This window comes from Hypomesus nipponensis, chromosome 11, assembly GCF_054491055.1.
Source record: "Hypomesus nipponensis isolate SF chromosome 11, ASM5449105v1, whole genome shotgun sequence".
NCBI lineage: Eukaryota > Metazoa > Chordata > Actinopteri > Osmeriformes > Osmeridae > Hypomesus > Hypomesus nipponensis.
In genome coordinates, this window is record NC_140371.1 from 9,350,729 (window position 1) to 9,378,472 (window position 27,744).

A 27,744-nucleotide genomic window follows, 5' to 3' on the forward strand; every position below is an offset into this window, starting at 1 on the left:
GTAGGCTACATCCTCTGCTGGGCCTTTTCGATTACGGTTTTGATGTTTTGCTCCCACTTCAGATTCTGGGTGATTGTGGAACCCAGAAAACTGAAGGATTCCACAGCAGACACACACTGCTGTTCAGTTTGTTCCGATGTTGAATGTGTCCGTAATTGTTGCTGAAATTTTGGTGAGACATTGGTGTAAATTTGTGCGTATACTTTTTCTTTAACTTATGCTTAAGACCCAAATAAAGCATTCAAATCAACCAGTCTCTTAAATCACCGGAGCTACGTTTAAATCTGTTTTATACGTGTTAAGTTCACTCAAGTATCACTACTTGTTTTAATTTGTTTGTATTTGTACTTACTATGTTGATTGTTATACACCAACCTACCAAAGCACATTCTGATACAACAGAGGGGGTGGAGGATCAATCGAGTCGACTCTTTATAGTAGCAAGATTCGACTCCAAGAGTGACATTTCGTTTTAGACTTTGGTACCCATGGCGGGTAACATGGCGATAAAGCTGGCGGGAGAGTGAAATTAACTACGGTCTACACAGTTGGAAGGATCTGGGAAGTCTGGCGAAACAATTTCGTATATGCTGCGTTATCATCAATGGAGAAAGCAATTAACGTTGGTTTAGGCAGGTAAATTGAACACATTGCCAAACGTAGGCTAACACTACTGACTAGCTAACGCTTGCTTAGACTAGGTTCATAATCCTAGCTAGCCACTACTGTACTACTGTACCTACGTGTTTTTTAAAATTGGCTAGTGCTAGCTAGTAGTAGCCCATCGTACTGCTGTTACGTAAAAATATATACCTCTATATGTGTGTTCTTGCTACTGTATTTGAAGTTAAAATGCTCATGTACACTGAACTACCTAGCTAACGCTTGTCTTCGTTAGCTGACAATTTCCTGATTTGAAACTAGCTAGGTTAGCTAACTGCTAGAGCTAGCTCTATGCGTTGCGAAGTTGGTTTCGAACATGACTCCGCCTGCTTTACTAGCTAGAGAGTTAAGCTAAATTTCATGTTGACAAATAACATGCATTCATTGCTATCTAGCAAGCACTAACGTTGTAGTGACAGGGTGCGCGCTGACAACAACCGATGCTGGCTGTATGTTAGTCAAGACCGGTCTTACACACTTAGTCTTAGTTAAGGCAATTCGTTTACAAACTTGTCACAAAGGTACAGCTAGCTATATATGTAGTTAGTTTCGCTTGTTTTGATCTTGGCTGGCTGTGTTTTATTTTGTACACTTTAGACAGTAGCAGAGGGCCACTGCTATCACTTCAGCTAGCTATACCTAGCCTACAGTGGCTATCCGTAAACCAGATAGGCCAGCTCTAGTGTGTGCTAGCAAGCTAAAAGAACACACTGATTGGTTAACAGCATAATTCTGTTAACGCGACCTGACACTTCTCAGTTTGTGATTGGTTGTGCGCTGAGCATTTTAAGGATGTCGTTCAGAATAGTTAGCAACAGTAGCTAGTCAAGATTGGGATTGTCAGTTTTCTCTACCACAAGCATTTTATTATACCCATTTGGCTGGGATGTGTGAGACGAACGTCTATGTTGTTTTTGTTGCAGAACAATTCCAGACTACTTCTGTCCTAAAAGCAAAGGTGGGTGGAAATATACTTAGATTGTGTTTACACTTTTATGTCTGTTTTGCAACAGTTAAGATGTGGTTTAGAACTCAGATTCTATGAGTCACACATTCTTATGCATATTTTTAAATGTTAATGAGTTTACAATGGTTCCTTATAACAATATTTATTAACACAACATAAACTGTTTTCACTGTTACTTTATGCATTAGTAGTTATATGACTGGTTTCATAGAGTGGGGTAATATACATTTGATTTTATTTCTGCATATGTGTTATATATTTGTGTTAGGGGTCAGATGGCTGAGCGGTTAGGGAATCGGGCTATTAATCAGAAGGTAGCTGGTTAGATTCCCGGCCGTGCAAAATTATGTTGTGTGCAAGGCACTTCACCCTACTTGCCTCGGGGGGGAATGTCCCTGTACTTACTGTAAGTCGCTCTGGATAAGAGCGTCTGCTAAATGACTAAATGTAAATGTTAGCCTCAACTCTCAATCTCTTCTTTATCCTGTAAATATAGAATGATGAGTAACCTTAGGCTTAGGGAGTACTTCACAAATGCTGGTGAGAAATGTTATTTGACTGTTTGGCTTGAGGCATGACATCCTTCATCTGCAATTATCTCTCCTGCCTGAAAACCCTTTTTGCAAACTCATAAGAATGGCATGCTGTTGCTGTATAGTATTGGGGCTATTAAATCCAAAAACAAATGTGTGCTAGGGCACGTGAATGGGCTTGCTAATGCATTAATGCATGGTGATGGGTAAAAGCTGACTCAGCTGCATGCTAAGTTGTGTTGCTTGTGTATGTTTAATGTATAGTGTGTCAACTTCAAGGGTTTAGGAACAATCTGTCTGTTGTGTTGACAATGTGAAAATTGTGCTGACATTTTTTGTTTCAGTGAAGGACCTCATCCCTCTGGGATCCCATTGCCATCAAGGCCCTGTCTCCAAACCAGTCACACATCAGGAAATTTGCATGAAGCCAATTCAGCCCCCTAACCACCGACCTTCTTATCCTCCACTCAGGCAGGCATTAACCCTCAAAAGGTCTGACATGGACCACAGAGGCAAACATGCCCCTTGCAATCCTAATTCCCCAGGGGTCCCATGTGGCACCCCAGGCAGTTTGGCCAATTCACACTCCCAGGTTAGGAAGGTTCAGTCAACTCCCATCAGCCTTAATCAATCCAAAGACATAAGGTGTAACCTTGGGCCAGGTATAGGCAACCCTCTCTCACCCCCTTCCATCAAGAGTGAAACACCCCCTCTGTGCAAACCCAGTACACCCAGATCAACCTCAGAGGAGGATTCGCACAAGGTATGGTTGTGAATTCCGTTCTACATGCCTAGAAAAGAGAAACATGTTCACTCGACTAATTGCAATTAATGAGTGGAAGTTTCTTGATGTCTGTTTGTGTGCATTAGGGTGGACCCAGGGGTGGATGTTCAAGACCTGCTATCCAACCCCGCAAGCTTGTAGTCCCCCCAACCAATACCTTCATTTCTGGTCAAGAAGGCCATTCTCTCCTCTCTTCTCATTCGGACCAGTGGAGTCCTGGGTCCAGCCTTTCTAGGCAGCACAGTTCTCAGTCGCCAGGAGACGGAATGAACAAACTTGACAATGGTTCTCTCTCACCCAACATGCATGTTTTACTTGTCAACTGCCTCCCAAAACCTAAAGTGAGTAGTTTTTGATGTTGCCTCTCAAGGCTGCTTAGCTAGTTGACTAACATTTGTCGAAGCAGACAATGCTGTTGAGGGTTGTTTTTCCCCTTAAAACAATGAGTTCACACTTCACTAGTTTGTTTGCTGTTAGTGAGTCTCAGAAATCCTGTTTCATTTGCTGTACAGGGTTTAAAGTATTCCGGCACTGTGCCGGATGTCCAGCATACGGCCATGAGAAAAATATTTTTGGGAACTTGCATGCGGTATTTTCGAGTCAATTGGTTTCCCCTACCAATCATATGAGAGGAACGCAGGAACGCTTGTAACATTACAAGTCTTTCAGAAACAGAGCGGGGTGGGTCCTGGCAACACAGTGTGAATGAAATCCATACGTCACGTTAGCGTTGTCGGTGAAAGAATGGAGTGCAAATTCATGAAGCCTGGGGATGATGTCCTACCCATAGATAAATGACTAAAAAATAAATGGCGGCTGGGCGTGGATAGAAGAAGGTAGAGATGGTGAGCCTTTTGGCAGTTGGTGCAAGAAACTGAGAGCTGGTGCTTGTTTCTGCACGTTTTTCTAAGCTACTTTATATATATATATATATATAGTAGCCACTAGTCACCCTGTGTAAAAAAAAAACTAGCAGAAGACAAAAAAGCGTTTCTCTCAAACCCTTGGCTGTATGTGACTGTTCTTAGTTTTGGGCAGTTATGTAATGTCAGTGTCATGTATTGTGCTTCAGGCTTCATTTCCCACACATGAGATGCATTTTTAGCACTGTTCTATTATTTTCTCAGGAGCATATATCCCAAGAGCAAAAAAGGACTCCTTCAACCGAGAGGTCTACTGCAGGTATACTTTTTCATGTCTTTCATTCTTGTAAAATTCCAAATAAAGTTCTTGCACAAGTTGTTTTCTCATTAAAGGCAAGATAGGCACGTTTTGCAAACCTAAACGTCCAAAATGTTTTCAGACCAAAATATCCCACCCCTCCCTTCAAAGCCACTTCCCCAAAACACATGAACTCTGCTGGGAGGCTGACAGACAAGTAGCCCATTCATTACATTCGGTCCGAATGTCCAATCATTAGTGCCAGTCCGACCTTAATGATTGGTTGTGTTTATAACTATCCTACTTCCACAGATATCGAATCGATTACATTTTACTGTCCAACTTTTAGATTGATTGGTTGCTATCAGGATGTGAAAGATTCAGTATTTATTTCAGAAAATATGACAAAGTGCTTCTCAACAACATTGCCTACCCTGCCTTTGAGAAGGAAAATGTATATTAAGGCATCTTATTATAAGAGAGGTTTATGATCATTTGTATTGTAGACTTCGGTTGCACAAACCGACTTCTCTTACGTTTGTTTGTATCTCATTGTTTTTGTATTCCTCACAGTTGAGTTGACATATAGGCTTGTCTATTCACTAGGGGTGGGAATCTTTTGGTACCTTGTGATTCGATTAAATATCGATTCACAATTTTTCTGAGATTTTTTATAATTCAAAATAAAATTGATTCACATAAATTTGTACATCGATATTCACCTTTTATCTTGACTAAAACTATTATGTGAAATGAAACATCAATGAATGACAGTGTTGACAATATGCTCTTGTACTCCACTAGGGGGCAGCCGATCCCTGTCTCGAAAGAGGAACAGAAACTCTGAGACAGAGGACAGAGATTGTATTGGGGACCAAGCCAAGAGGACCTGTCCCCCAGACACAAGACCACAACCAATGGCTGGGATGGGGCCTAGACCCAGTACTGCTTCCAGCCAACCACTCAGACCTCAATTCTCCATAGGCACAAAGCAAGTCTACATGAAGCCCAGTCTAAGTCCTACACTGAAACTGCAAGAGTGGCTTTCTCCAGTGAAGGATGGAATACGTTATGGACAAGGGATGGAGGAGAAAGGGAAATCTCCAGCCCTCACTAAGCCTGTTAAACATCTCCTCCAAGGCCAGACTCGGGCACCTTCTCAGGGATTTAGAGACCGTAGTGGTAATCTTCAGTCTGGTGACACTCAAGGCAGATCCTTAACCTTGTCTCTCAGAATGCCGAATAAGGACGTGAGCAAAACAGAGATCAGAGAAGGGAGTAGTGGTAAACCTGTAGGCAGCATAGACCATAGAGCTTCCAAACTCACCAAAAGTTTGAGTTTAGGTTCCCCGCGATCTCGTGGAACAGAACAGAATAAAGCTGCTCGCCTTCGAAGAACGTTGATTCAGCAGGACGAACTTTTCACCCCTGACCCTGTGATCTTGGTGTCAAAACCTGCACCAAAATCTAAAAAATCTTGTTCTGAGAGAAGTGACTGTTTATCTCGCTCTGTGTCTAGTTCAGCTGCTCTTCCCAGCTCAGTTGGGGCATCTCCTTCTCAAATGACGCAGATCCTTGACGCATCCTCTTCTCTGGTAGCCCCAGACCCCAAAACCTTACACTCCTCATTGGTCACACAAGAGCCATGTAAAAATGGATTTGTCAAACTGGAGAGGATCCCGCTATCTAAAATCAACTCTCTTGTCACATCAGGGAAGTCTTTAAATACGTCTTGTATGATTAAAGACAATTCTAAACTCACAAATAGTCCTGCTTTTCCTCAAATAAGACAGTGTGAAGAGGAATCAGTTCAAACAGAGACAGAAACCAAATCAACAGTCAGTCCCAGGGACATGGAGAAAACTAAAGGCACTCCCAGCCTCCACCCATCTCCTTTGGCACCCCTGGCCAGACTAGGGGGAGGAGAGGGTGAGCAAATGGGCAGGGAGGAGGACACTCTGGATGTGGAGCTAGGCCTGAGCCTGGAGCTGGATATGGATCTGTCCCAGAGCAGCAGCAGCAGCAGTGAAGAGGATCATCTGCTGTCCCTGCAGGAGATTCTGGATGGCAGCATCAAGCCTACAGACACAACAGAGAAGGGAATCCTCCCCGAACCTGGCACACCTATATTATCCAGATGCCAATCCAAACTTGTAAGTTGCAGACCAGTGGGGCCTTATGTAGTAGATTATTACACAGACTGGGCATTCTCAATTCAATTCAAGCTGTTTTATTGAAATTCAGGTCCCTAAAATCTTTTCAATAATGACTCAGCAAATGGCATCGTGGCAAATACTTGTTTCTCAGTTTATTTTTTCGTTTTTGCTCCATCTCCAGCTACCTGTAAAATCCAAAGGGAAGCCTGTCAATTACAAGAACACACTGGAGCAGATGCTGAAGGAAAAAGAGAGCAATCAGAGGTAAAGCTCTGACCAACGTCTTGTCTTCACCAAAGCAGCGTTTCCTTTAGGATTTTGGGGGGGCAGGTCTGTCTGAACAACAACCCCCAAGCCCCCAGCCGAGACAAAGTTCACTATTTTGGAGCAGGTTAATGTAATAGTCTACTGTCTAATAGCTGATGTAATATTACACATTTTTGTCCTATTTCCCCCTAAAGCATTAAGGTTTGGCTACTTAAAGACACCCTGTCCAGTTCCACTCATAAAGTATGTTTTAAATGGCATAAATGCTGCCAATGACGTAACAACATATTGTAAATGGTCAGTAGCCTATAGCCTATTGATGAATGCTGGGTACACACCACAAGATAATCGGGCTGATTTTGGGCCGATTTCCCCCTTCCGACAATCCTAGCTAATGTCCTGGTTATCTACAGATTATTTTATCAGATTTTCCCTTGGTGTGAGGTGTGTTAACAGTGACCGTACTTGCTCGAAGAATGTCAGAGCCGCCCCAATTGTGAATCATAAAGATCAGAAATCCTGATGTGTGGGAACCCCGAGGACAAACACCACACACTATAGGAGCAAAACGATTCAATCTAGGATTTTTTGTCCTCATGTTTCTCTCACATTGGTCTCTCACATTTTGAACATCTTAAAAGGATTAAAAAAATACTTCAGGCGTTCAGCAATCACTTTCGAATCAACAGCCACGTGCAATTTAGCTATCAAGTGAAGAATACAACAACAATAATCACCAGGTAACTTAATTTTAATTTGCAAGAACTAGACAAATACCAAAGCATGCTTAAATGAACTGACAACATAAGTTATAGGACTTACAGTTCTCAAGGACGCACAGTGGCGCTCGTGCATGCACTCTTACAATCACTGCTGATAGACTGCCTTTTGTACAGCCCTATTTCTGATACCATGGTGGCAGAAATGTTGCCGTGGCAGGCAATCAACATAGAGGAAACACTGCCAAAGTGCAGGATCAGCTTAAGAAGCAGGTTCTTTAATCATGCACGTCTCCGCCTCCCTATCTCCAGGTTCAAGGAGATTGAGATGAAGTTGCTACTCTCCTGTAAGGAGGATCTGCTGAGATTCAAAGAGGAGGAGGAGGAGAGCAAAGAGAACATGGAGGAGGCCATCTCAAAGGAACACAAGTATGCACTTCAACACCGACACACACACACAAACTTCTGGACTCTTGCTTGAGATCTGCATCTCAGTGTTTTGTGTGCGTTTCTTGTCGTCCATCAGAGAGTTCCTGCTGCGTTTCTCAGTTGTGTCCAGCGCCATCAGGGACCTGCACCCAGGAGAAGAGATTTTCTGCTTGGCCAACTTTGGCCGTCTGTTCAACCAGCATACCCTGCACTTCAGGCAATGCAATGTCACTCCGCAAGGAACGGCACAGAAAACCCTACTTTGGTAAGGGGTGGCTGAATGGCTGGCTGTGGGTTTTGTTAATGTTGGACAATCTACTCCATTTAGTTCTGTCTCTCAGGTCCAGTCCAGATCAGTTCAGGTTGCTGCTCGGTGCTGGACTGTTACAGGCAGCCTACCGGTCCTCCCCCTGTCCACCCCAGGTGGCTCGTAGGCTGTTCCAGGTAACCTAGTAACCACAGCTACTGGCTATGTGGACTTAACATTCAACCACATGGGGACTATTTTGAATCAGAATCAGAAGGGATTTTATTTGCCATGAATGTTTGCACAAACAAGGAATTTACTTTGGCAGGGAGGTGCATACATTAAACATATAGGAATATTGAAACTTAAATATGTGGACTAACTATACAAAAGGAGCAAAGTCTAGCTAATACTAAGGGGGGTCTAGCTAATACTAAGGGGAATAAAATATTCATAATATTCAAAAGTAGTCATAATTTACAATCTAACCTAAACCTAGTGTGACAGGAGTCTTTTTTTATTGAATTGTGTGTATTTACTGGTCTGTGGTCCTTGTCAGTTGATGTCTGTCTACAATGAGAGGAGGGTCTCCAACCAAATACTTCAGGCCCTCAGAGACATTGCCTGCTCCTCTGCAGAACACACAGGTGTGTTTCTTTGACAGTCTTCCATTCCTTTTTTCTTGTTACGGTTAAAGCTATTGTATAAATATTGTATGTATTTTATTTAATTCTGTACAGAGGTGAATAAGAGCTCTCAGTTTGAGGTGTGGGTGCCCAGCATTAGCGACGTGGCTCTGGTCTTCATGAACATGGGGGTTTCCTTCATCACACTCTTCCCTCTGGAAAGTCTACAGCCCCCCTTTACCGAGGGAGACCTACTGTAAGCCCAATAATTTGCATGGATTTGTACATGTAGCAAAATAAGGTGATTTGTATTTCCTGATGAGAATTGGCTTTCGTGTGTGTGTTACGTGTTTGTATGTGCTTGTAGAGAGGGCATCCATATCAGCACTGAAAGCTTATCCTGTAAGAAAGAACTGAGCCCTTTTCCAGAACACAACGTTGAGAATGTCATCAAGGTGAGACATGTCCGGTAATGGGGATTAGGGTAGGAATATACAATGTACTGCAAATTAATTTCTGCTTTCATTTATATTATTCTGGTCTCTTCTTTCGTGTGTGTATTTTACGTTGTATAAATTCATATCTACATGTTTGTGTTCTCAATCCTCCTCAGTATTTGTCTGATGTGACAGCCTTGTGTCCACGGGCCTACTGTGACACAGAGCTGTTGTTGTTGATGACCATGGTGAGCAGAATAGGTCTGGAGATACAGCTCACCCTCCTGCCCACCATGGACCTGAGCTCCCTGGAGCACAACCTGGTCAACAACATGAGGGACTGGGACGACATGGTCAGTTTCTCTTTTGTACAGCAAACCTCAGTTATGTCATTTAAGAATGATGGAAAGGTTGTAGTTTAGCGGAGCCTCTCAACAACCAATGTTAACAGGACAACTCACCATGCCTTATGGTCAGTAACGACCGATGTTTGTGATTTAGCTTCCTAGGATCTGCTTGGCCCTTTCAAACCTGACGGAGGATCATCACAATCTGCGCTGGCTCGTTCAGATGCTACCTGACAACACGCGTGGAACGTAAGCCTGGCTCTGTCCTCCACGTCCATCTCTTCTTTACTCTCCTTACCCTGAGATGTGGGAAGTTGTCTTTCTGAACAATTGAGTGAAATCCACATGATTGTATAGCACAAAAGAAAATATCTACTTTCCCGCAGGCAACTCCGGAGACATGTTAGTGTGGCAATGATCTCCAAGTTGTTAAACCACACGTGCACTTACACGCCTTCCAAGACAGAGTTCCAGGTAATGTTAACCAGGCAATGGATAAATCATTACTTTTAAATATTTTGCCTACATATATTTTTTATGAATGCATATTGCTAAACTGCAGTGTGTGTGTTTTGTCCCAGCTGTCCGATCTACAGCAGTACCTGCCTCATATGCGTCCTTCGGCCCTACTCAAAGGGATGCAGCTTGCCAGGAGCCATAGACAAAGAGAGCAGGAGCAGGACTATGATGACTCGGGGACCCTTGATCAGCAGGTTAAAATAACTACTGCCGTTCAGTCTAGGGTCCATAATGCTACCAAATTGGTCTTATGTTTTCAGATTGTGAGAGTGAGCTAGACAATGGTTCAATGTGTTGATTGTTACTTGGTTACAGGCCTACTACCTGTGCTACAGCCTTCTGGCGTTGGCTAATGAAGCCTCCAACTTTGAGTTCTTTCCACCAGAACAGAAGGTATTTTGAACCAGTCTTTGGTGTACAGAAAGTAATTTTCAGTTATGCAACTGATTGCCATTAAACTGTCATTTTTTTCATTCTGCTCCCTCCTAACCATCAGAACCAGTTGCAGTACCTATGTGCTCAACTAGAGAAACATATAAAGTGTGACATCAGAGAAAGTGAGAAGTGTCTTTACCGGAGCAAGGTAGATGGACAGTATTTTTTTTACTGCATTCATTCATGACTTCACGCTATCGACACCTATAATTTGTAACTACTCAATTGTCTTCAATAATTTACACGTCTGTCTGTCTGTGTCTGTCCAAGGTGAAGGACTTTGTAGCTCGGATCTACACAAAATGGCAGGTGCTGCTCCAGAGAACCAGACCTCTCCAGGTACTGTACCATCTCCCTGACCTCAAGTCTTTTCTTCTCATCTCAGCACACACTCATGCTTGGTGGTCATTTTTCTGCTCTCTATGTCCCTACAGGGTAAATTGTATGACTATTGGCAGCCTCTACCAGAAGACATGCTGGTCTGCAGCCAGGAGAGCCTCAGTGCCCAGAGAGAAGGAGACATGGATATAGAAAAAGAGGCAAAGGTGGGGGAAGCGGTTACCGGTGGTCAAGAGGAGGTGGAAAGCGAGGAATACAACATTCAGGAAGGGAGAGAAGAGAATGACTCAAGCACTGATGAGGAGGAAGATGAGAAGAAGACTGATAGTCCTGCAAATGAATCTAACATAGACAAAGAGGAGATGGAGGAAGGGCACAGGGAAGAGAGAAAAGACTCTTTGATAGCGGAAGAAGAGCTCCAAAACGTAAGAAAACATTTATTGCCTAAAAAGGACAAGTCCTTAAAGGACAATGAAGAAGATGATCCGTCTCCAACCAGTGAAGAATCAGAGGAGAGGATGGAGCTCCAGGAAGACTTGGTTGAGGGGAGGGAACCAAAAAAGGACATAGAAGTAGAGGAAGTTGAGGCAGAGACACAGGAGAAAGGTAAACAGTGGCGAAGTGAGACAATTGTAACATAGGATTTTCCTATCAACTTGTGTATTCCACTATCTCAGGGAAATTTTAGATTTTCAGGGTCTTGTTTGCCATAAACGTTTTGGCTGTACAGTAAAAAACGTTTTCTCTATTTTACCACCTGTATTTGCACTGTATTTTCCCCTGTGTGCTGTGTTTATCCTTCTATTTTTCTTGAGTTCCCAAAGGAGAAAGTAAATAATAGTTTGGGTCCTTGACCTCCTGTTTTAATGTGTTAAGTAAGTACTGTGTTAATGCAGAAGAATCCTTGAAAATATGTTAATGTGAAATTGATTTAAAAATTTGATGTTCTGTTTGTTATTTGAACCCTAGATGTGCACCTCTTGGGAATGTTTAATTCATGTTTTATCAGCATGTTTGTTTACACAATTACAAAGGGGTTCTCTGATAATGGTCCAAGAGTATATACAAAGTGATACTGCTTTACCTCCATGCATGTTCAACAGGAAAGCTGAACAAAACTGACAATTCCCGTAGCTTTTAGTTATGGATGTGTACAGTTTCAGATAATGTGTCATTGTAAGGGCCCTACTTCAAGCAATAAATGGCATTTGGCCTTGACCTTTTGGGGGGGGATGCAAACATACTAAATTTTCAACTCTTCTAGATGTGGAACGTCAACTGTTGTGATTGGCAAACACCATCAATAGTCCTGTCATAATACGCGTGACTAGCTTAATGTCTCTTTTGCACAGTTCATTTTCAGAGATGACTCGCACTGTATACTTTCATCTCAGAGATCCTTCAATTCATGTGGTGGCTTGGTACATTTTAGATTCTGTATTTTTCTCTAGTAATGACATCTGCTTGCAGTGCCTATGAAAAAGATTCTACCCCCACTGACTCATGTTTTTTTGTTTAACGATCAACTTTCACAAGCTGTCAAAGTAAACTTTTTGTATTCATATTTTAACAATTAGATATTCTATTAAATGCACACTAGCTGCATCGGAACTTTATGGTATGATCAGAAGGATTGAGTTTTGTGTTGGAGTTTTGAGAATAAACAAGTTAACTTCTCTGGTGATTGCTGTTTTAGTGTTTCTTCTCAATAATCAGTATAAACTAATTTATCCAATGGGCTCTTAGTCCTTGAAGATCTGAAGGAGAATATTAAGTTATTTGTCTCAGTTGCCTTTTGTGCAGTCCTATTTAAATGCTTGTTGCTTGCCAGGTCTTGGAATATGAATTCTCACTGACATGTCATTATGGCACAGGTCCTTTCTGGTCTATCATAGGTTGACACATGTATGAGGGCTTCAAGCCCCAAGACCGGGTGAACCACTGCTTTTTTGTCAGGCAGCAGTGGAGACAGAGGTCCACTGCGGTCATCTGTCGTTGTTTGTCTATTAGCTTCCTTTTTATGTGGTGGTTTGCACACATATTTTTGTCCAAACATGGAAGAGCACTTAAAACAACTTTTCACGCAGCACTTCGCGTCTTTGGGTCCTGAACAATATACCGGCCGATTTTCAACTTTATACATTGCCCAGTTCTCAAGTTAATTGAGCCACACATACACAGAGATACAATTATATTTAACTAGTGCATAGTGTCTGTGATGCATTTGGTGATTAAGATGTCAGTGAAACACAAATAGAGATTAGTTTAACTATAGACAGTGCATAATGCCCATGATAAAATTGGTGGCACACACACAGATTCCTGGAATTACAGATGGGGCACAATGCCTGCGATTATGTCAGTGACACACACAGATGTCTGGAATTATAGCTACATAGTGCAGTGCCTGTAATGCAGCTGGTGATAACAGTTCTTCTCAGTGGTTTTGGTATCCTTATTTCTCATATCAAAATATTAATTATCTGTCATCTCAGAAGTACTTGTTCAACCTCCACAGCTCTTCTAGACAAATTGCAAATGCTGTGGTAGCCTACATTCATGCAAATGATATGTAGCCTTAATTTATCTGCTGTTTCCTACGTTATTAATTGCTTATGTTGGTCAAAATGTACTATTTTGGTTACAACCACAAACATCTAAACATATGTTTCAAGTGAACAAAAAAATGTGTCTATACAATTTATGAAGGCCCAACAAAATTCACTGATCTATTCTGAAAGTAGCCTACTTCCACTTTATATTGTCGTCTTGTTAGCCAGCAAACCAATTTGAAAGCAGCTGATTTCCGGTTGTAAAAGCGAATTTGCTTCTAAAAAAACGACATAATTACAGTGCGTTCCAAAACTCCAGTGGGTTAAGCGCTTTGTTTGATTTCATTAATTGACCTAATTCACTGAAGTTATCTTACATACAAGGTTTAGATGGGGCAAGTAGTGTTTATCTAAGAATGCGTTTTTACTATACAAAACATGCGTGTCGCAATATCTAATAATTTTATAACAAGGAAAATATACGGATTATTCTATGATGTTTTAATATTGTATGATGTTTTAATATGGTAATAACTTGCAATTGATAATCTGATTCTGTCAGATTTGTATAGCCCACTTGATGATTGATAGAAATACGTTTTATATTTGTTACATACATTGCTGCTTGGCACCGCGTATCAGGTGACTACCATCAGCTGATTGCCAGCAGACAAAACATGGCCGACCTGTCAGAAAACCAATGAGGAAAAAGCTCCATTTAGCATAATCGATTTCACTTTCTATCGTTGTTTGTCGCATACCCACCATAACTGTGAATACCTTATCTAGTCAAGGTAAGTTCAACATCGCTGGGTGAGAAAGAAAGCTATGTTTTGCTTCTTTGTTAGCTAGCTAGCTAACAGCTACTGTAGCAACGAACTATTCGATTTTAATTACAGACACGAACTTCCGTCTGTTTGGGTGAACTAAGTAGCACTAATCATTTAAAGAATCAGTTATCCGGTTGAGGGTGTGAAAATAACTATTGTATTTGGCAGTATTATGATCAATATAGATCCGACTTCAGGTAGACTAGCTATACCTTGCCAGCTGTGTTGTTGACATCTTGCCAGGGCTAATTAAAATGAATTGTTCAACGAAATAGCTTAGCAACGGTTGTGTAATTTCAGATGAGCGGGTTGCCCGACAGCAGTGCGTACGGCCCGAGTCAGTGCAACCCCAATGGGAAAGATGTGCAGATATGGGAGAGACCCTGGACACTTGACGAGATGCGACAAACCGGCGCAAATTGGTCACTTGCCGCCGATTCGGGGGTGAGTCACATATAAGATGTAGCAAGTTGCGTATTTTCAATAGCCTAATATTCATCTCTACCAAGGCAACACCACATTGTCACTACCTGTTTTGAAAATCAATGTGGTTGATTGGAAAGACATGGCCATGTCGCATTATTACAATGGATTTTAACTGTAGTTTCCCTTTACAGCTGTTCCTGTTCCTCCAAGAATTCTCTCAGAGAATGCTTTCAAAGACTCATGAAATAGAGAAACAGCTTGATGGACTTATCAGGGATACCAAGGCTACAGACTGCTGTCTCCACACTGTCTTCAACGATTTCCTTATGCTCTCCAATACACAGTTTATAGAGAATGTAGGTGATTTTGCACTGACATTTTCTGAAATACATTGTAACACAGAAGATAACCTGGGTTATATTTTTCTACAGAGGGTGTACGATGAGGAGGTGGAGGAGTCAGTCCCTAAGCCAGAGGTCCCAGAGAAGCAGCCTGAACAGGTAAACATCCTTCTCAGTCCTTCCTTTTTCAATCTATTCATACAAAGCACAGCCTTCACAGCAGATTTTTGTTTTACTCAGGAAAAGACTCGTGAGCAGAAAGAGGCAGAGCTGATTCCTAAGATGCAGGAAGCAGTAAACTATGGGCTTAAGGTTCTGGATTCAGCCTTTGAGCAGCTTGACATCAAGGCCGGAAATTCAGACTCTGAGGACGAGGAGGCTACAGACAGAGTGGAACCTATACTGGAGCCAAAGGTGGGCCCTGGTGTAGAACCTTGAAGCTAACCCAGTAATGACAAAATACATCTTAAAAGGAGTGCTTGATTTCTGTCAGTCCAATTTTTTGTATATCCACTGCCTCCTCATTTTTGCTGTTCTGAATACTTTTTCTGACTTCAAACATAGTGTATAGTATTTACACTTGAATTGTGTAGCATTTGTAAGTTGGGGCTGAGTCTTGTTAAGTTTGCGTACAGGTCTCAACATAGGGTTTGAACAGGTAATGAGCTGTGCTGTTCTGCCTCTCTCGTCTTGACTTGTTTGCTTCAGGACTTGTATGTGGACAGGCCCTTGCCGTATCTGATAGGCTCTCAGCCCTTCATGGAGCAAGAGGATGTTGGACTTGGTGACCTCTCTAGTGAAGGTCAAGTGTACTATTATTGTTGTTTCAATCAGTTAATTGTTAGCTTTCTTTTGTGTTAAGTTTTCAATTTGTAAAAAAAACAATTCTACCACCAGAAATGTCAATAGACAGTGATCGAGACAGTGTAATGGAAAGCGAGGATGGCAAAGAAGCCGATGTAAGTTTCCGTTATGGTGAAAGTATATTTTAGTAAATGTGAGTGTATAGGGGTGTATTATAAGTAATCCACTTAACGTTTATTGCAACAGCAATCAGATAAGGACTTTGATCAGGAGGATGAGGATCAGGGCAGCATTAAGAAGGTGAGGTTACTTGTTCAAACCTTTGGTCAAAAATCTGTGGTTTGTGACTCAAACCCAACCGACACCCAAAACACATTTTGATTCTTTCTGTGTTTTGCCACAGAAAGCATCAATGATGAGCTTTGATGATGATGAAGAAGAGGATGAGGATGGTGATTCTGACATATTTGGAGACTCAGACAAAGATGATAACGATGACGAAGAAAGAAAGGTTTGTTTGTAATGGCTTTTTGCCAAGTGTAACAATCACACACTGTATTTTAAGCATTTCATGGGACAGTTTTCTCTTTTGACCCAGAATAAAGTATTTGTATGGATTCACCAGTATATTCATTGCATTCAGAAGACAGGCTCATCGTCTTTCGCTGATGAGCTTGCTGCCCGAATCAAAGGGGAACCAGCCAGCAAACCAGAAGGAGATCCTACAAGTAAATCCACTCTTCAGTGTTGGCTATTATTTAGCTGTTTATTCTCAGTTTGCGTTTGTTATGATGAGATTCTGTGCTACAGTTTAGAGTCATAGCTTGTCCCATCAATGCATGCACATGAATGTATTCTTTCTTCCATGTCATGGTTCTGAAGCTTTGTCATCTGCATCTAAGAAGAAGAGTAAAGGGAAGACTGAGCCAAAACCAGCTAGAGTACCGGGTAGGACTAGAACCATCCCATTCACACAATCACTTCACATACCTACCCATGACATTTTTCTTTTTTAATAATTACGATTCCTCTGTCAGGAGGAACCCTATTGTAATTGTTGGTATTATTAGGGTTCCTCCGGTAGGAGAACCCTATTGTTATTGGTGGCCAAGCAGCGAAGCTGCTTGCACCAATACTTCATTAGAGTTAGCTCGAATGAAGTGTATTGATTGTTCAGGTGGATCCATACCTGTCAACACTCCCGTTTTCCTCGGGAGTGTCCCGTATTTCACACCCATCTCCCGCCCCCCTCCTTCATTATATAAATATTCACATCAATATATTATTTCAATGTTGTCCAGTTGCCAGATCTTGTATGAAACGCATCCTACTCACATACCACATAGGCTATTGAAAAGACACTACCAATTGGAAAAGGCGGCTATGTTTGTTTGTTTTACATAAAGCCTCAAAAACGCTTTCGCTCAAATCAGCCACAAAAAAAAAAAATGCTCGGTTCCATGACAAGTTATGGCACCCCACAACCTTTTTAAAGAACTACAGTATGCTATCCTATACAGCAGCAATCCCGTCGTCCCGTTTTTATGTCCCATATATAAATGATAGTGCTGTCAGTTAAAAGCGTTATTAACGGCGTTAACGCAAACCCATTTTAACGGCGTACATTTTAATGGCGAGATTAATGTTCTTTTTGGCCAAGCAATCTTTGTAGTTTTTTTCACATGCTGTTGCAACAACTACTGACGTTACAAAAACTACCACACTGGATGTAGCTAAACCGGAAACAAAATGACAGGCACGCCGCACACATTTGTTTGGGCTTGTGGGCCGAGTAGTCAGCTAACGTTACGTTTCGCTAGCGCGATACGCCACAATGGATGCCAATAAGATTCTGAATGGAAAGTTTACTTAAAAAGTTGCCAAATGGTTCCATTGACAAGACCAAAGTGATCTGTGTTTTGTTGTTTTGAACTGAGCTATCGTCGCAGTACGTTCCGCCGTCATACCACTTGATGGCCAAGCACACAGCTGATGGGAATTCTCCGCCCCCTCGTCAAAGCCAGGCGATTGCAATGTTGTTGTTTTTTTTAAACAAAAAAACATTTGCACTTCGCAATCCGATCCACTTTTCCATGTTGATAAGAGCATTAAAATGAGAAAAAATAATGGGACAAAAAGAAATCAATGGACATTTAGAATAGATAAAAACGACATTAATGACATTAATGCAATTAATCATGATTAAATGTTTTAATCGTTTGACAGCAGTAATAAATAGGAATAAATTACAGCTGTTAGAATTTTAACCAAGTCTGATAATGCTTGCCATTGAAGAAAAGTTGTATTTTCTGATACAAAAACGGAACTATCAAATGCCTATGTCTGTGAATGGCTTAGTAGGATGATACGCAGTGCTGATGTGATAATGGTGGTGGGTTCTAATCCAGTCAGAGGTAGAAACATATATAATTTTTATTCTGACAAATTACAGGTTCAAGTTTTCTGGTTGATCCCAGTGTAACTATCTAATATGTCAAATTTTCTACATTTTGCCATTGCTGCTTGCAGCTATATTTTCCCATTTATTGTTATTGGAAAAGAATATAATAACTCATTGTTTCTCTGATTTTATTATGAATAATCTCGAAATGGGTGACCAATTCCCTTTATAACTGTTTGCAGTTTTTTTCAACACCTCATCCGTTTGTCTGCCTTTTTTTACAGCAGTTGACAATGACAGTAACCAGCTGTTCGAGCCGCCCAAGATGGAGGACGAGGACTTTTCTCCGTTTGGAGGGAAAAGTGGCCTTTTCAGTGGGGGGAAGGGGCTGTTTGATGATAATGATGAAGAGGTAGGTTGATCTTTTCATACATCTTTCAAAATAACACCTATTACTTCTGAAAACAACCATTAGAAACTTAGTAAGTGTTTACATTGTTACATGTTTTGTTTGTATAGGGTGATCTGTTCTCTGATGCACCAAAACATCCTGTAGCTGAAGAGAACACAAAGAGCACTGGCCAGACCTCAGGTAACAACCTGCATTGATCACATTTGAGTCAAGTGTAAAGTAAGGTGCTAGTGTCGTGAAAAATATTTTATGTTTTCAACCAATTCTCTAAGTTTGAAACAGCACTGGAACTCAGCAAAGTGTATTAGAATTCTGAATGACAGAGACTCCAACAAACGTGAGCAAGATACCAGGATCAGACTGGAGTCTTTGGACATTTCTTGTGTACATTTTCCCAATTATTTTATGTTATTTTACAATTGGTACAATACTTGTTGGTCACAGAATGCATTATGCATTCTTACCCAGCTGATCCCTCGTCATAGGAGACTCAAATTACTGGTGCTTTTTGCACAAAAAACTTGCCTTGAAATCCAGCTGCACTGGGCTGAGCGTAGGGTCGTAAATCTGTCCCATGATATCTGGGCCTTGTAGTCCAATGATATCTGGGCCTGATAGTTTTCTATGGAAGACGCATATATACACTCTTCTCACCCTCAGCCCCTAATTATCCAGATTTGCACTTTGGGCTTAATATCTTCTACATATTAGTGGTGGGCATAGATTCATTTAAAAAAATGTAGATTAATCTCACTGTAATCTTGGCGTTATTCGAGATTAAAATGTATAATTTGATTTCCGTTCAATGTTCAATGGCATTCAGAATATGTGTGCTACCCAAATAAAGTAAGTCTTTGAGAACGGGTTTCTCAAGCCAGGTAGCGCATTAAACCAGAGGCTCATCTCCTGTTTCCAAAATGCGTCACAAACTGCTTGAGAAAGCTGTTCTACTAATTGATGATGAAAATAAATTATGTTAAATAAGATGTACTCGTGTTTATTAGCTGTTTATTAGATTAGTTAGTTTGGCTGATAGAGCTGTGCTGACGGCCTTGCCTTGGTTGCGAGGTGGAGTCAGGTGGCTGAGCGGTTAGGGAATCGGGCTAGTAATCAGAAGGTTGCCGGATCGATTCCCGGCCGTGCCAATGACGTTGTGCAAGACACTTGGGCAAGACACTTCACCCTACTTGCCTCGGGGGAATGTCCCTGTACTTACTGTAAGACGCTCTGGATAAGAGCGTCTGCTAAATGGAAATGGAATGGTTGCATTCAAACATAGTAGTTTGATGATGACTCTTCCCCTGCGCTACATCAGTGCTTGGCCTGGCATCTGCCGCAGTAGCTAAGGTATGCTTTGCGTTTAGGTGGTATTTGAGGCTGGAAGAACTCCTACAGTAAACCAATTCCGCATAGCACAAGGTGCAAATAACCTTAGTGTTGTCGAGGTTTCCATTGTGAAGCTTCTTAAAATACATTTTCCCTGAATCAAACCAGTCGGCTTCATAGCTGCATCCATGTTAGCACGTCAGGTTTGATGTGATAATTTCATACACAAGGCATACACACAGGTTCGAAGACTTGTTCTCGCCCCCTACAGTGCAATTTGGCTAGGTATACATCCGCGCTAAAATATCAAGGTGAAAGTCATCATAGCTTGCGTAGTATAGACCCAGCTCCCAACCCAACTTTGAGAATAGATAAATGGCAATATTTTGTTATCGCCCGATAAGAGTCTCACGTTAACGCAGCACGTTAACGCCGATAACGGCCCACCACTAGTGGCAATACTAATCAGTCAACAGCTTTGCATCTGGTTGGTGAAAAAGGTGATTAAGAGGTTCATTTTCAATCATATAATGATTCTCCATCTTCATAATTACAACAGTGTGATGTATTTTCTACAACACTATTGTATGTAGTTGGGTTGAACTTAAAATAAAAATGTTTGTTGGCCAGAACTTTCCACGCCTTTGAAGAATAAAGTGCCATTGGGTGCTGTTGCAATATTCCCAGGTACTAGAACATGCTGGAAGGACAGAAGAATAGCTAGATGATGTACTGTATTAAATATAATAATATTAAGAACAAATCCATATAGTCGAGTCTTTCGTTCTGTTTACTTTCTTTATAGACAAGACCCTGTTTGGCTTGTGTAATGATGCTGATTCGGTAGGGAGCAAAGAGAATGGCAGTCCAGTGATATCCAAGACACAGACAGCCCCCAAACAGGCCTCCACTGGGGTTGTGGGAGGGCTGTTTGACGATGATGAGGATGACAACTTCTTCAATAGTAAAAGCCTGAAAAAGTCCAGCTCTGGTAAGTATGTCGCTTCCTTCACTAGTCCCTCGTCACAGCAATGTAGGCTAAATCCAAACCAAATCATGTGGCTCACTGTCTTCTCATAGCTGGACAGGAGAAAGCCAAAGTAAAGAATACTGTGGATCTCTTTGGGGGAGATGATGAAGAGGGGGATATCTTTAGTGAGAGCTCCAGAGTCCCCCCACCCCTGCACAGCAAGAAGGAGGTGGTTGATGAGCAAGTGAAACAAGCAGCTCCAGAGAAGAAGGTAACAAGGCTGCTTCCATCTCTTGTGTGGCTACCTTGACCAAGTTGTAGTGATGAACGGACGCTGTTGCTGTTTCTTATTGTTGTTTGTGTTTAGATGCCAGCAGGGGCCATCTCCATGTTTGGCCCTGGCACAAAGAGTCTGCTCACTGAGGGTCTGAGGAAACGTCGTCCTTCTACCAGTGAGGACTCTGAGAAATCTGAAGAGGTGTGTTCATATCTGATTTGGTTTCTTGTCTCTTGGTTCTCTTGCTTCTCCTTTTTTCACCTGACATTTTCCGTTCATTACCGATTTTATTTGACTTGTTACAGAACGGTCCTGCTTCAGATATTAAGATAGCCCCTGCCAAACCAACTGAGAAACCCCAGACCAGGGGTCTCTTCTCTGATGACGAAGACGCACAGGTATGGTTTATCTGTTTCTGATAGACCGAACAAGTTATTAGACTATTTAGAAGGTGTCATACTCAAACCACCAATTAATGATTTAAAAACTCGTATGATGCGTATTTTCACTTAAGCAACTGTTTTTTGCTGGTTTGTAGGTATTTCCCACCATCCCTAAGAGTCGGTCCAAGCCTGAAACTACATCCAAGATCAAAGCAAACAATGCCCCTCTGTCACTATTCAACGATGAGGAGGAGGAGGAAGAGGTCAGGAAATGTTCACAGAAAGCAGCTCTATACAGTCAGAGACACGTCTTATAATACTATCTTTATTGCATCACACAGGATCTATTTGCATCTGCTGAAAAGTCTAAATCAAAGCAGGCCAAAGCCACCACATCCCAAGGCACAAAGCCCTTTTCCAGTTCCCTCTTCAGTGACGATGAGGTAACCGTAATACCTTGAGGCCATCTATCCATCTTAAACTGTACCATCCAATGGACCACTCGAACACAATTGCCAGGTGTGTGCTGTCACTTCACTGACGTGTGTGTGTGCGCGCTATTGCTTTGTGTCAGGACCAGTGGATGAGAGACAAAACCATTGTGGGTGCACCTGAGGCTAAACCTGGAGGGATGAAGCCTAGTGTTAGCGCCCCTTCTAGTCTCCCTGGTGTCAAAGGATCCCAGAAAAGCAGCATCTTTGACGATGACAACGATGACCTTTTTGGTGCTGTTAAGGAGACAAGGTGCTTACTGTTCCATCAAACTGTTATTGTGCAACACAGTGCAACTGTAACATCTAATGATGGCACCCATCTGTTAAATGCTTAGTGTTTTGTCATAATTGTTTATACAGTCAAAAGAAGCCACAGAGAATATCTCTCCTATTCCAAGACGAGGATGAGGATGTTGATGATAAAGGATCTCTATTTGGTTCCAAACCAGCGGTCAACAACAACACTCCATCACCTGTTGATAAAGTACAGCAGATTCTGTTCATTTTAGTTATGTGACCTGATTTTGAGTGTTTTTCATTATTTCTATAATGATTTCTAACCCTAACCTCACCACTCTTCTCTCTGTACCATGTGCTCAGCCGCAGGCCTCTGTTGTGGCTTCCGAGGTCCCCTCCATCTTAGACTCAGAGAAAGTAACAACTCCACAGGAGGGGAGGTTTCCAGGGGAGAAGAGGGTAGCAACAGAGAAGAAACCTGACGTGCAGTCCTCCTTGTTACTACCAGAGGCTAGTGAGGCTAAGAAGAAGCCTATAGGGGCTGTGAGTCTGTTTGGGGGGATTGATGTACTTGCCAAAAAAACGAACAAGAGCCCATTGGATGAGCTTGATGGTGAGGATTATTTCCTGTCTACGGACAGCCGTGTGGAAAAAGAGAAGGGAGAAAAGGAGGAGCAGGACATCAAAGCCAAAAACAAAACATTAAGTCTTTTTGATGAGGAAGATGATGATTGGACTGCCCCTATATCCATACCCAGTTCAAAACCAGATTCCCAAAACATACTAAAGGTTTGTCTTTTGTTATTCTAACATCTATGTTCTTTTTTTTTTTACTCCTGCATCTTTTTCTTTTGTTATGTTAAGCTCCTGTGTGACTTGGAAGTGTGTGTAACTCTTGTTTGTGTACATGTGTTAGGCTCCAGAAGACCGAACTCATACCAAGAGCACAGGGGTGTTCCAGGATGAAGAGCTGCTGTTCAGTCAGACTCAACAGAAAGACAATGACCCTGATGTTGACCTGTTTGCGACACCGTCCAAAACTCTGGTGAGTCAAAATGATACAGGATGTACCAGAAATCTGCGCTTTTCTCACTTATAAACCAAGGTTGTTTAAAGTCAGTAGAGCATGGTGATTCTATATGTGCATTGTTTTCTAGAGTGCAAAACCCAGCTCTTCAAAATCATCAGCACCCACGCTGTTTGTTGATGATGATGACGATGACCTCTTCAGTTCGAAAGCACCACCTCCGGTACAGAATCACACACGTACAAAAATGTAGATACGTACAATTTCATTGGACTTGGTTGATGAAGTGACACCCTCACAGCCGCCATGTGCAATCAGTTTTAGAAATGTGACCTTAAGTATTTAACTTTAATTCACAGAAGGTTTCAGATAAGCCAAGGAAACCCACACAAGAAGAGTCAACTTCCAAACCTGTTGCCACAGTAGCAGTGCCAGAGTCTGAGGTACTGCTCATTTACTGTATAACTCACATAACTCACACAACAAAGACCACTAAGTAGCTTTTGAAGGTCCAAATAGAATGTTCTCTTACTTTAGAACTCAAATATGAGAATATACTGGGTGTTTGTCCATTTGCTATTGGTGTTAGAGTGTAGTTATGTCTGTACAATTTTTACAATTCATATTAGGGCTGGTCGATTATGGGAAATATCATAATCACGATTATTTTGATGTTTGAAAACATGCATTTATTTACTGAGAACTTTAACATTCTCTTAAAAAAAAATACAAAATGTTCAATTGAAAATGATACAAATATGTATATGCAATTTTTATAAAATAAACATATTTAGACAATCAAATATGACATAGAAAAACGTATAGCAGCATCAACCGTTGACAGCCAAATGCACAAACACATACTGATGAATGACTTGACTATCAAACTGTAACGTTACTGAAACTTTAATATTCAACACACGGTAGGTCTGCCACAAGGTCTTTAAACACTTGATATTTACTTATAGGGTTACATATTAGACATTTTAACAACAAACTCGCTTGGTATTCGTTCGTGCAATTGGCTGTCAACGGTCAATGCTGCTGATTGGCGGCTCACTGGCATGTCCCGCCTCCTGCCAATAGCATATGCTTCCTGAGGGCAGGTTAAAGATTGAACGGAATTACTGAATTGCGTGTGCGTTTCTTTCAGAAACTCTCTAGGCCTACTGTTAAACGAAAAATGCCAATTTAATCGTTTCAACTCGATTATATGAGTTTGGAGATCGTTTGACCCAGAAATCGAAATTACGATAAAAATTTGATTAATTGCACAGCCCTAATTCATATTCAGAGTTTATGAACTGTAATGCCAAATGATTATGGCTGAGGATAATTTCTGAACTTTTTGTCACCCAACCACACAGAAGCCTGCTACAAGCCCTGTAAAGGCTAAAGAACCTTCATCACAAATTGGAAAAATTCAAGTAATTTTTCATGTACTTGATGCTACACCTTCTTTACGTCGTCAGAAAGGACTTTAATTGTCTCAATGTTTCCTCTGCAAGTTCATGTCAAAAGATGTTGGCTTGTCTTTCTGTCCCCTTCAACTGCCTAATGCTACTTGAAAGCTGACATTTATTTTGTTGTTTTTCTTCAAAATTAAAGCGTCTGATAATCCTTTGTTCCAGCTGCACTATGTGTTTTACCTTTCATCCCTTTTCTGTATTCTTGGATTGTCTTATATCTCTGGCATGTGCAAAACATTTTGTGTGTAGCAAGATTGTACTTGCTAGTTCTTTGCCTCAGATAGCTTTCCTCCATTTTATCCATAGAAATGTATGATTAATAAGGAATTTATTAGTTGCTACCCCATCATCTGTTCTCCAGCTAGAGAGTGCAAATATGTGACCAAGACTGTCTATATTTATCATCCATACAGACCAACCTGCTCATCAATCCTGCAGCACTCCTCCCTGGTGCTGTTCCCCGTATTTCTGGGGGGGTCAGTGTACTCCCCGGATTGGTGCCTGCTGCTTCTTTGGGAGGACTCAGCCACAGCCCTAGTCCCAGCCTGATCACCAGATCTAGTCTTAGCTCTATCCTGACTCCGGTAGGGGGGGGGCAGGCAGCCACTGGTGAAGGGGTGAGCTTTGACAGCCCTGCCCAGGTCACCACATTGCAGATTGCAAACAAGGTAGGTCATGGTTCAGTTTTACACTTTTCTCATCTTAGAAAAGTCCTTGCTGTCTAACTAGTCTCTGTCTGTAGGGACGTACCAAAGGCTCCGTCCGCCGTCGACCCCAGTCCAGAGCAGCGAGGCAGCAGTCAGCTCAGAACTCCATAGATCAAGATGAAGAGAACCAGGAAAGCTCTGGGCCAAACCCTGTCCATCCCAGGCCAGCTCTACCCAACTCATCCCGGTTAACGCCAGACCAGTCCAGTCCAACACTACCTAGTCCAACTAACACAGAGCCGACCACTGCCCTGCCCTTCCAACCCCCACTCATAGATGTTAGCACTAGACCCTCAGTCCTCACACTGCCTGTGTCTACTAACCCTCAGAAGACAGAATCTTCCAAGAGCATAATTGAGCCTAAAGTGCTGCCCTCTCCAGATGAGAATGACCTTTTTGGCTCTGATGGCCTGTTTGGGTCAATACCAGCCCCTAAGTTAACCACCCCCTCCATCAAATCTGAAACGACAACTACAGAGGATCTGGCCGGCAGCAGTGTGGCTGTAAGGAAGGGGAAAGGGAAGGAAACAGCTCCCTCCATCTTTGACGATCACAGTGACAACCTATTTCAGAAGGTCAAGCCAAGGTCAGCTCAGAAAGCCACAGCTTCGTCGTTCCTTGAGAAAGATGATGATGAAGAGGATATCTTTGGGTTTGGGAAGGGCTCCACCCCCACAGCTGCCATTAACTCAACCGCAAACTTGACCAAGAAGGACATTTTCCAGGTATGCTCATTAGTATTGTTCAATATTGTGTGTGTGTGTGTGTGTGTGTGTTTCATACGTCTTGGTTAAATAGGTTTCTTTGGTCTGTCTTCTCTTTTTTCCAGGATCAAGTTGAGCCTTTACCCCAAACTAATAAGAAACACACTGACAAATCTTTGGATGCCAACTTGTTTGATGACAACATAGACATTTTTGCTGACTTGACTTTAACGTCAAAACCAAAAGAGAAGCCATCCAAAAAGAAAGTGGAAACAAAATCGATATTTAGCGATGACATGGGTGAGTGTAACAGTGTCAATCAAATGGTACCTATTTGATGACTTTGTTTTCAGAATTGTTTTTTTATTTAGCAGATGCTTGTATCCAAAATGACATACAAATAGTGCACATAGAAAGTACAGCAGAAGATCATGGATCGGGCTGCATTCATTTATAAAAATATATTTCTTTTTTTAATCATGGAATGTAACTGACTAATGTTTTGTGTATTTGGTAAAGATGACATCTTCTCATCGGGTGCAGCAAAACCAGTGGCAAAGACTTCAGTTAAACCTAAGAAAACCCCTCCCGCACTAGACACCAGTGCAGCAGAGGATTCAACAGGCAACATATTTGACGATCCACTCAACGCCCTTGGTGGAACCTGAACTGTTTCAGTTTAACTTGTACAATTGTGCAGTAGATATGACGTAAACATTTCTGAGGAAGAGTAGGTAATTCCAGTAATAATTCACTGCTTATAAATTATAAAAAATCTGGTTCATAACCATGGGAGTTCTAAAAATATATTTTGATCAATTTACAATGGCATTTACAAACTTTTCTTAACAGATCAAGTAACACTGAATAAATGCCGTTTTTACTTGGTAGGTCTTCACAAGCATATCCATAAGCTCCGCAGAAATGAATAGCCATCTAAAGGATTTAATTGTTGGAGCCCACATTTTAGCTTTGCCGTCTCAAGATTGTGTATTCCGTGCCATATCTCAATTGAGATCAATGTGTTTAATCTCTGTCCTAGTAAACTTGCAGCTGTTTTTGTTATTAATAATAAATTGTTCCATTTCTTAACTTTGCCTGTAAGTAATGATTTATTTTTATTTTTGTACTAAAAATAGATATTTTATTAAATGTGTGTGGTGATTTCAAATGCATTTTCATGAAAGGTGAAATAATGGAGCAGGAATACTGGAGCAGACAGCAGTTTTGTGAGGCCCTTCATTATCTTTAGAATGTACATGATTCTTTCCTTTTTCTTGACATTCAAGACAGTACACATTAGTGTTAGCATATGTGCTTTACGAATACTAATAAAATAAGATTTGTCTTCTCTTTAAAACCTTGTGTGGTTAAATTATAGTACATTTCTTTAGAAGTGGGTTTTTTCCCTATAGAGCTTTGTTGGACACATCAGTACATAAATGTAAACTATACTTGTACACTTAACAGCATTACATAAACATGTATTGTGTGCAACAGTAATATTTAGGCCCACACCTGAAGTGAATGTGGGACTAGTAAAAAAAATTGGCTTTATTGAAGCAATAAACAATTGTCCTGAAAATTACTTTTTATTTTATTTTTTTTACTTAACTTGAAAAACCGATTTTTGTGTGTGTTAAAACCTAGGACCACGTCAATGTAGTTTACATCACACTTTCATAGCTAGAATAAAAAGGCAGTGTGTCATCTTCTACATATCGATGTTGTCCCGCCCAGTGTGTCTCTAGTGAT

The 27,744-nt window shown here is 41.4% G+C and overlaps 2 protein-coding genes across 8 annotated transcripts; both read left to right on the forward strand.

The window, feature by feature from the left end:
* Positions 1 to 454: 454 nt before the first annotated feature.
* On the forward strand, positions 455 to 12,313 carry LOC146267989 (uncharacterized). 3 transcript variants are annotated; one of them, XM_084710225.1, is made up of 22 exons: positions 470 to 636; positions 1,587 to 1,621; positions 2,127 to 2,170; positions 2,508 to 2,926; positions 3,034 to 3,288; positions 4,075 to 4,129; positions 4,913 to 6,261; positions 6,446 to 6,528; positions 7,563 to 7,679; positions 7,777 to 7,944; positions 8,021 to 8,123; positions 8,486 to 8,573; positions 8,667 to 8,808; positions 8,920 to 9,007; positions 9,166 to 9,342; positions 9,491 to 9,585; positions 9,723 to 9,810; positions 9,918 to 10,049; positions 10,171 to 10,248; positions 10,352 to 10,438; positions 10,561 to 10,629; positions 10,725 to 12,313. In XM_084710225.1, exons 3-22 carry the CDS (start codon positions 2,128 to 2,130, stop codon positions 11,268 to 11,270), a joined length of 4,182 nt encoding a protein of 1,393 aa, XP_084566351.1. In that variant the 5' UTR covers positions 470 to 636; positions 1,587 to 1,621; position 2,127; the 3' UTR covers positions 11,271 to 12,313. The 3 variants fall into 3 exon arrangements, with proteins under 3 accessions (XP_084566349.1, XP_084566351.1, XP_084566350.1); XM_084710223.1 differs by lacking the exon at positions 2,127 to 2,170 and having other exon boundaries at positions 455 to 636; XM_084710224.1 differs by lacking the exon at positions 470 to 636 and having other exon boundaries at positions 1,400 to 1,621.
* Positions 12,314 to 13,834: 1,521 nt separating this feature from the next.
* Positions 13,835 to 27,081, forward strand: washc2c (WASH complex subunit 2C). Of its 5 annotated transcripts, none has more exons than XM_084709702.1 (30): positions 13,835 to 13,975; positions 14,312 to 14,455; positions 14,629 to 14,793; positions 14,869 to 14,937; positions 15,019 to 15,192; positions 15,487 to 15,580; positions 15,676 to 15,737; positions 15,829 to 15,882; positions 15,986 to 16,093; positions 16,208 to 16,310; positions 16,465 to 16,530; positions 18,268 to 18,395; positions 18,503 to 18,575; positions 20,527 to 20,712; positions 20,802 to 20,962; positions 21,059 to 21,169; positions 21,274 to 21,366; positions 21,507 to 21,614; positions 21,693 to 21,794; positions 21,926 to 22,095; positions 22,206 to 22,329; positions 22,446 to 22,871; positions 22,999 to 23,127; positions 23,240 to 23,332; positions 23,469 to 23,552; positions 24,477 to 24,536; positions 24,992 to 25,246; positions 25,321 to 26,010; positions 26,115 to 26,289; positions 26,509 to 27,081. In XM_084709702.1, exons 2-30 carry the CDS (start codon positions 14,312 to 14,314, stop codon positions 26,655 to 26,657), a joined length of 4,356 nt encoding a protein of 1,451 aa, XP_084565828.1. In that variant the 5' UTR covers positions 13,835 to 13,975; the 3' UTR covers positions 26,658 to 27,081. The 5 variants fall into 5 exon arrangements, with proteins under 5 accessions (XP_084565828.1, XP_084565829.1, XP_084565831.1 ...); XM_084709703.1 differs by having other exon boundaries at positions 18,271 to 18,395; XM_084709705.1 differs by having other exon boundaries at positions 16,226 to 16,310.
* The last annotated feature ends 663 nt before the right edge of the window (positions 27,082 to 27,744 follow it).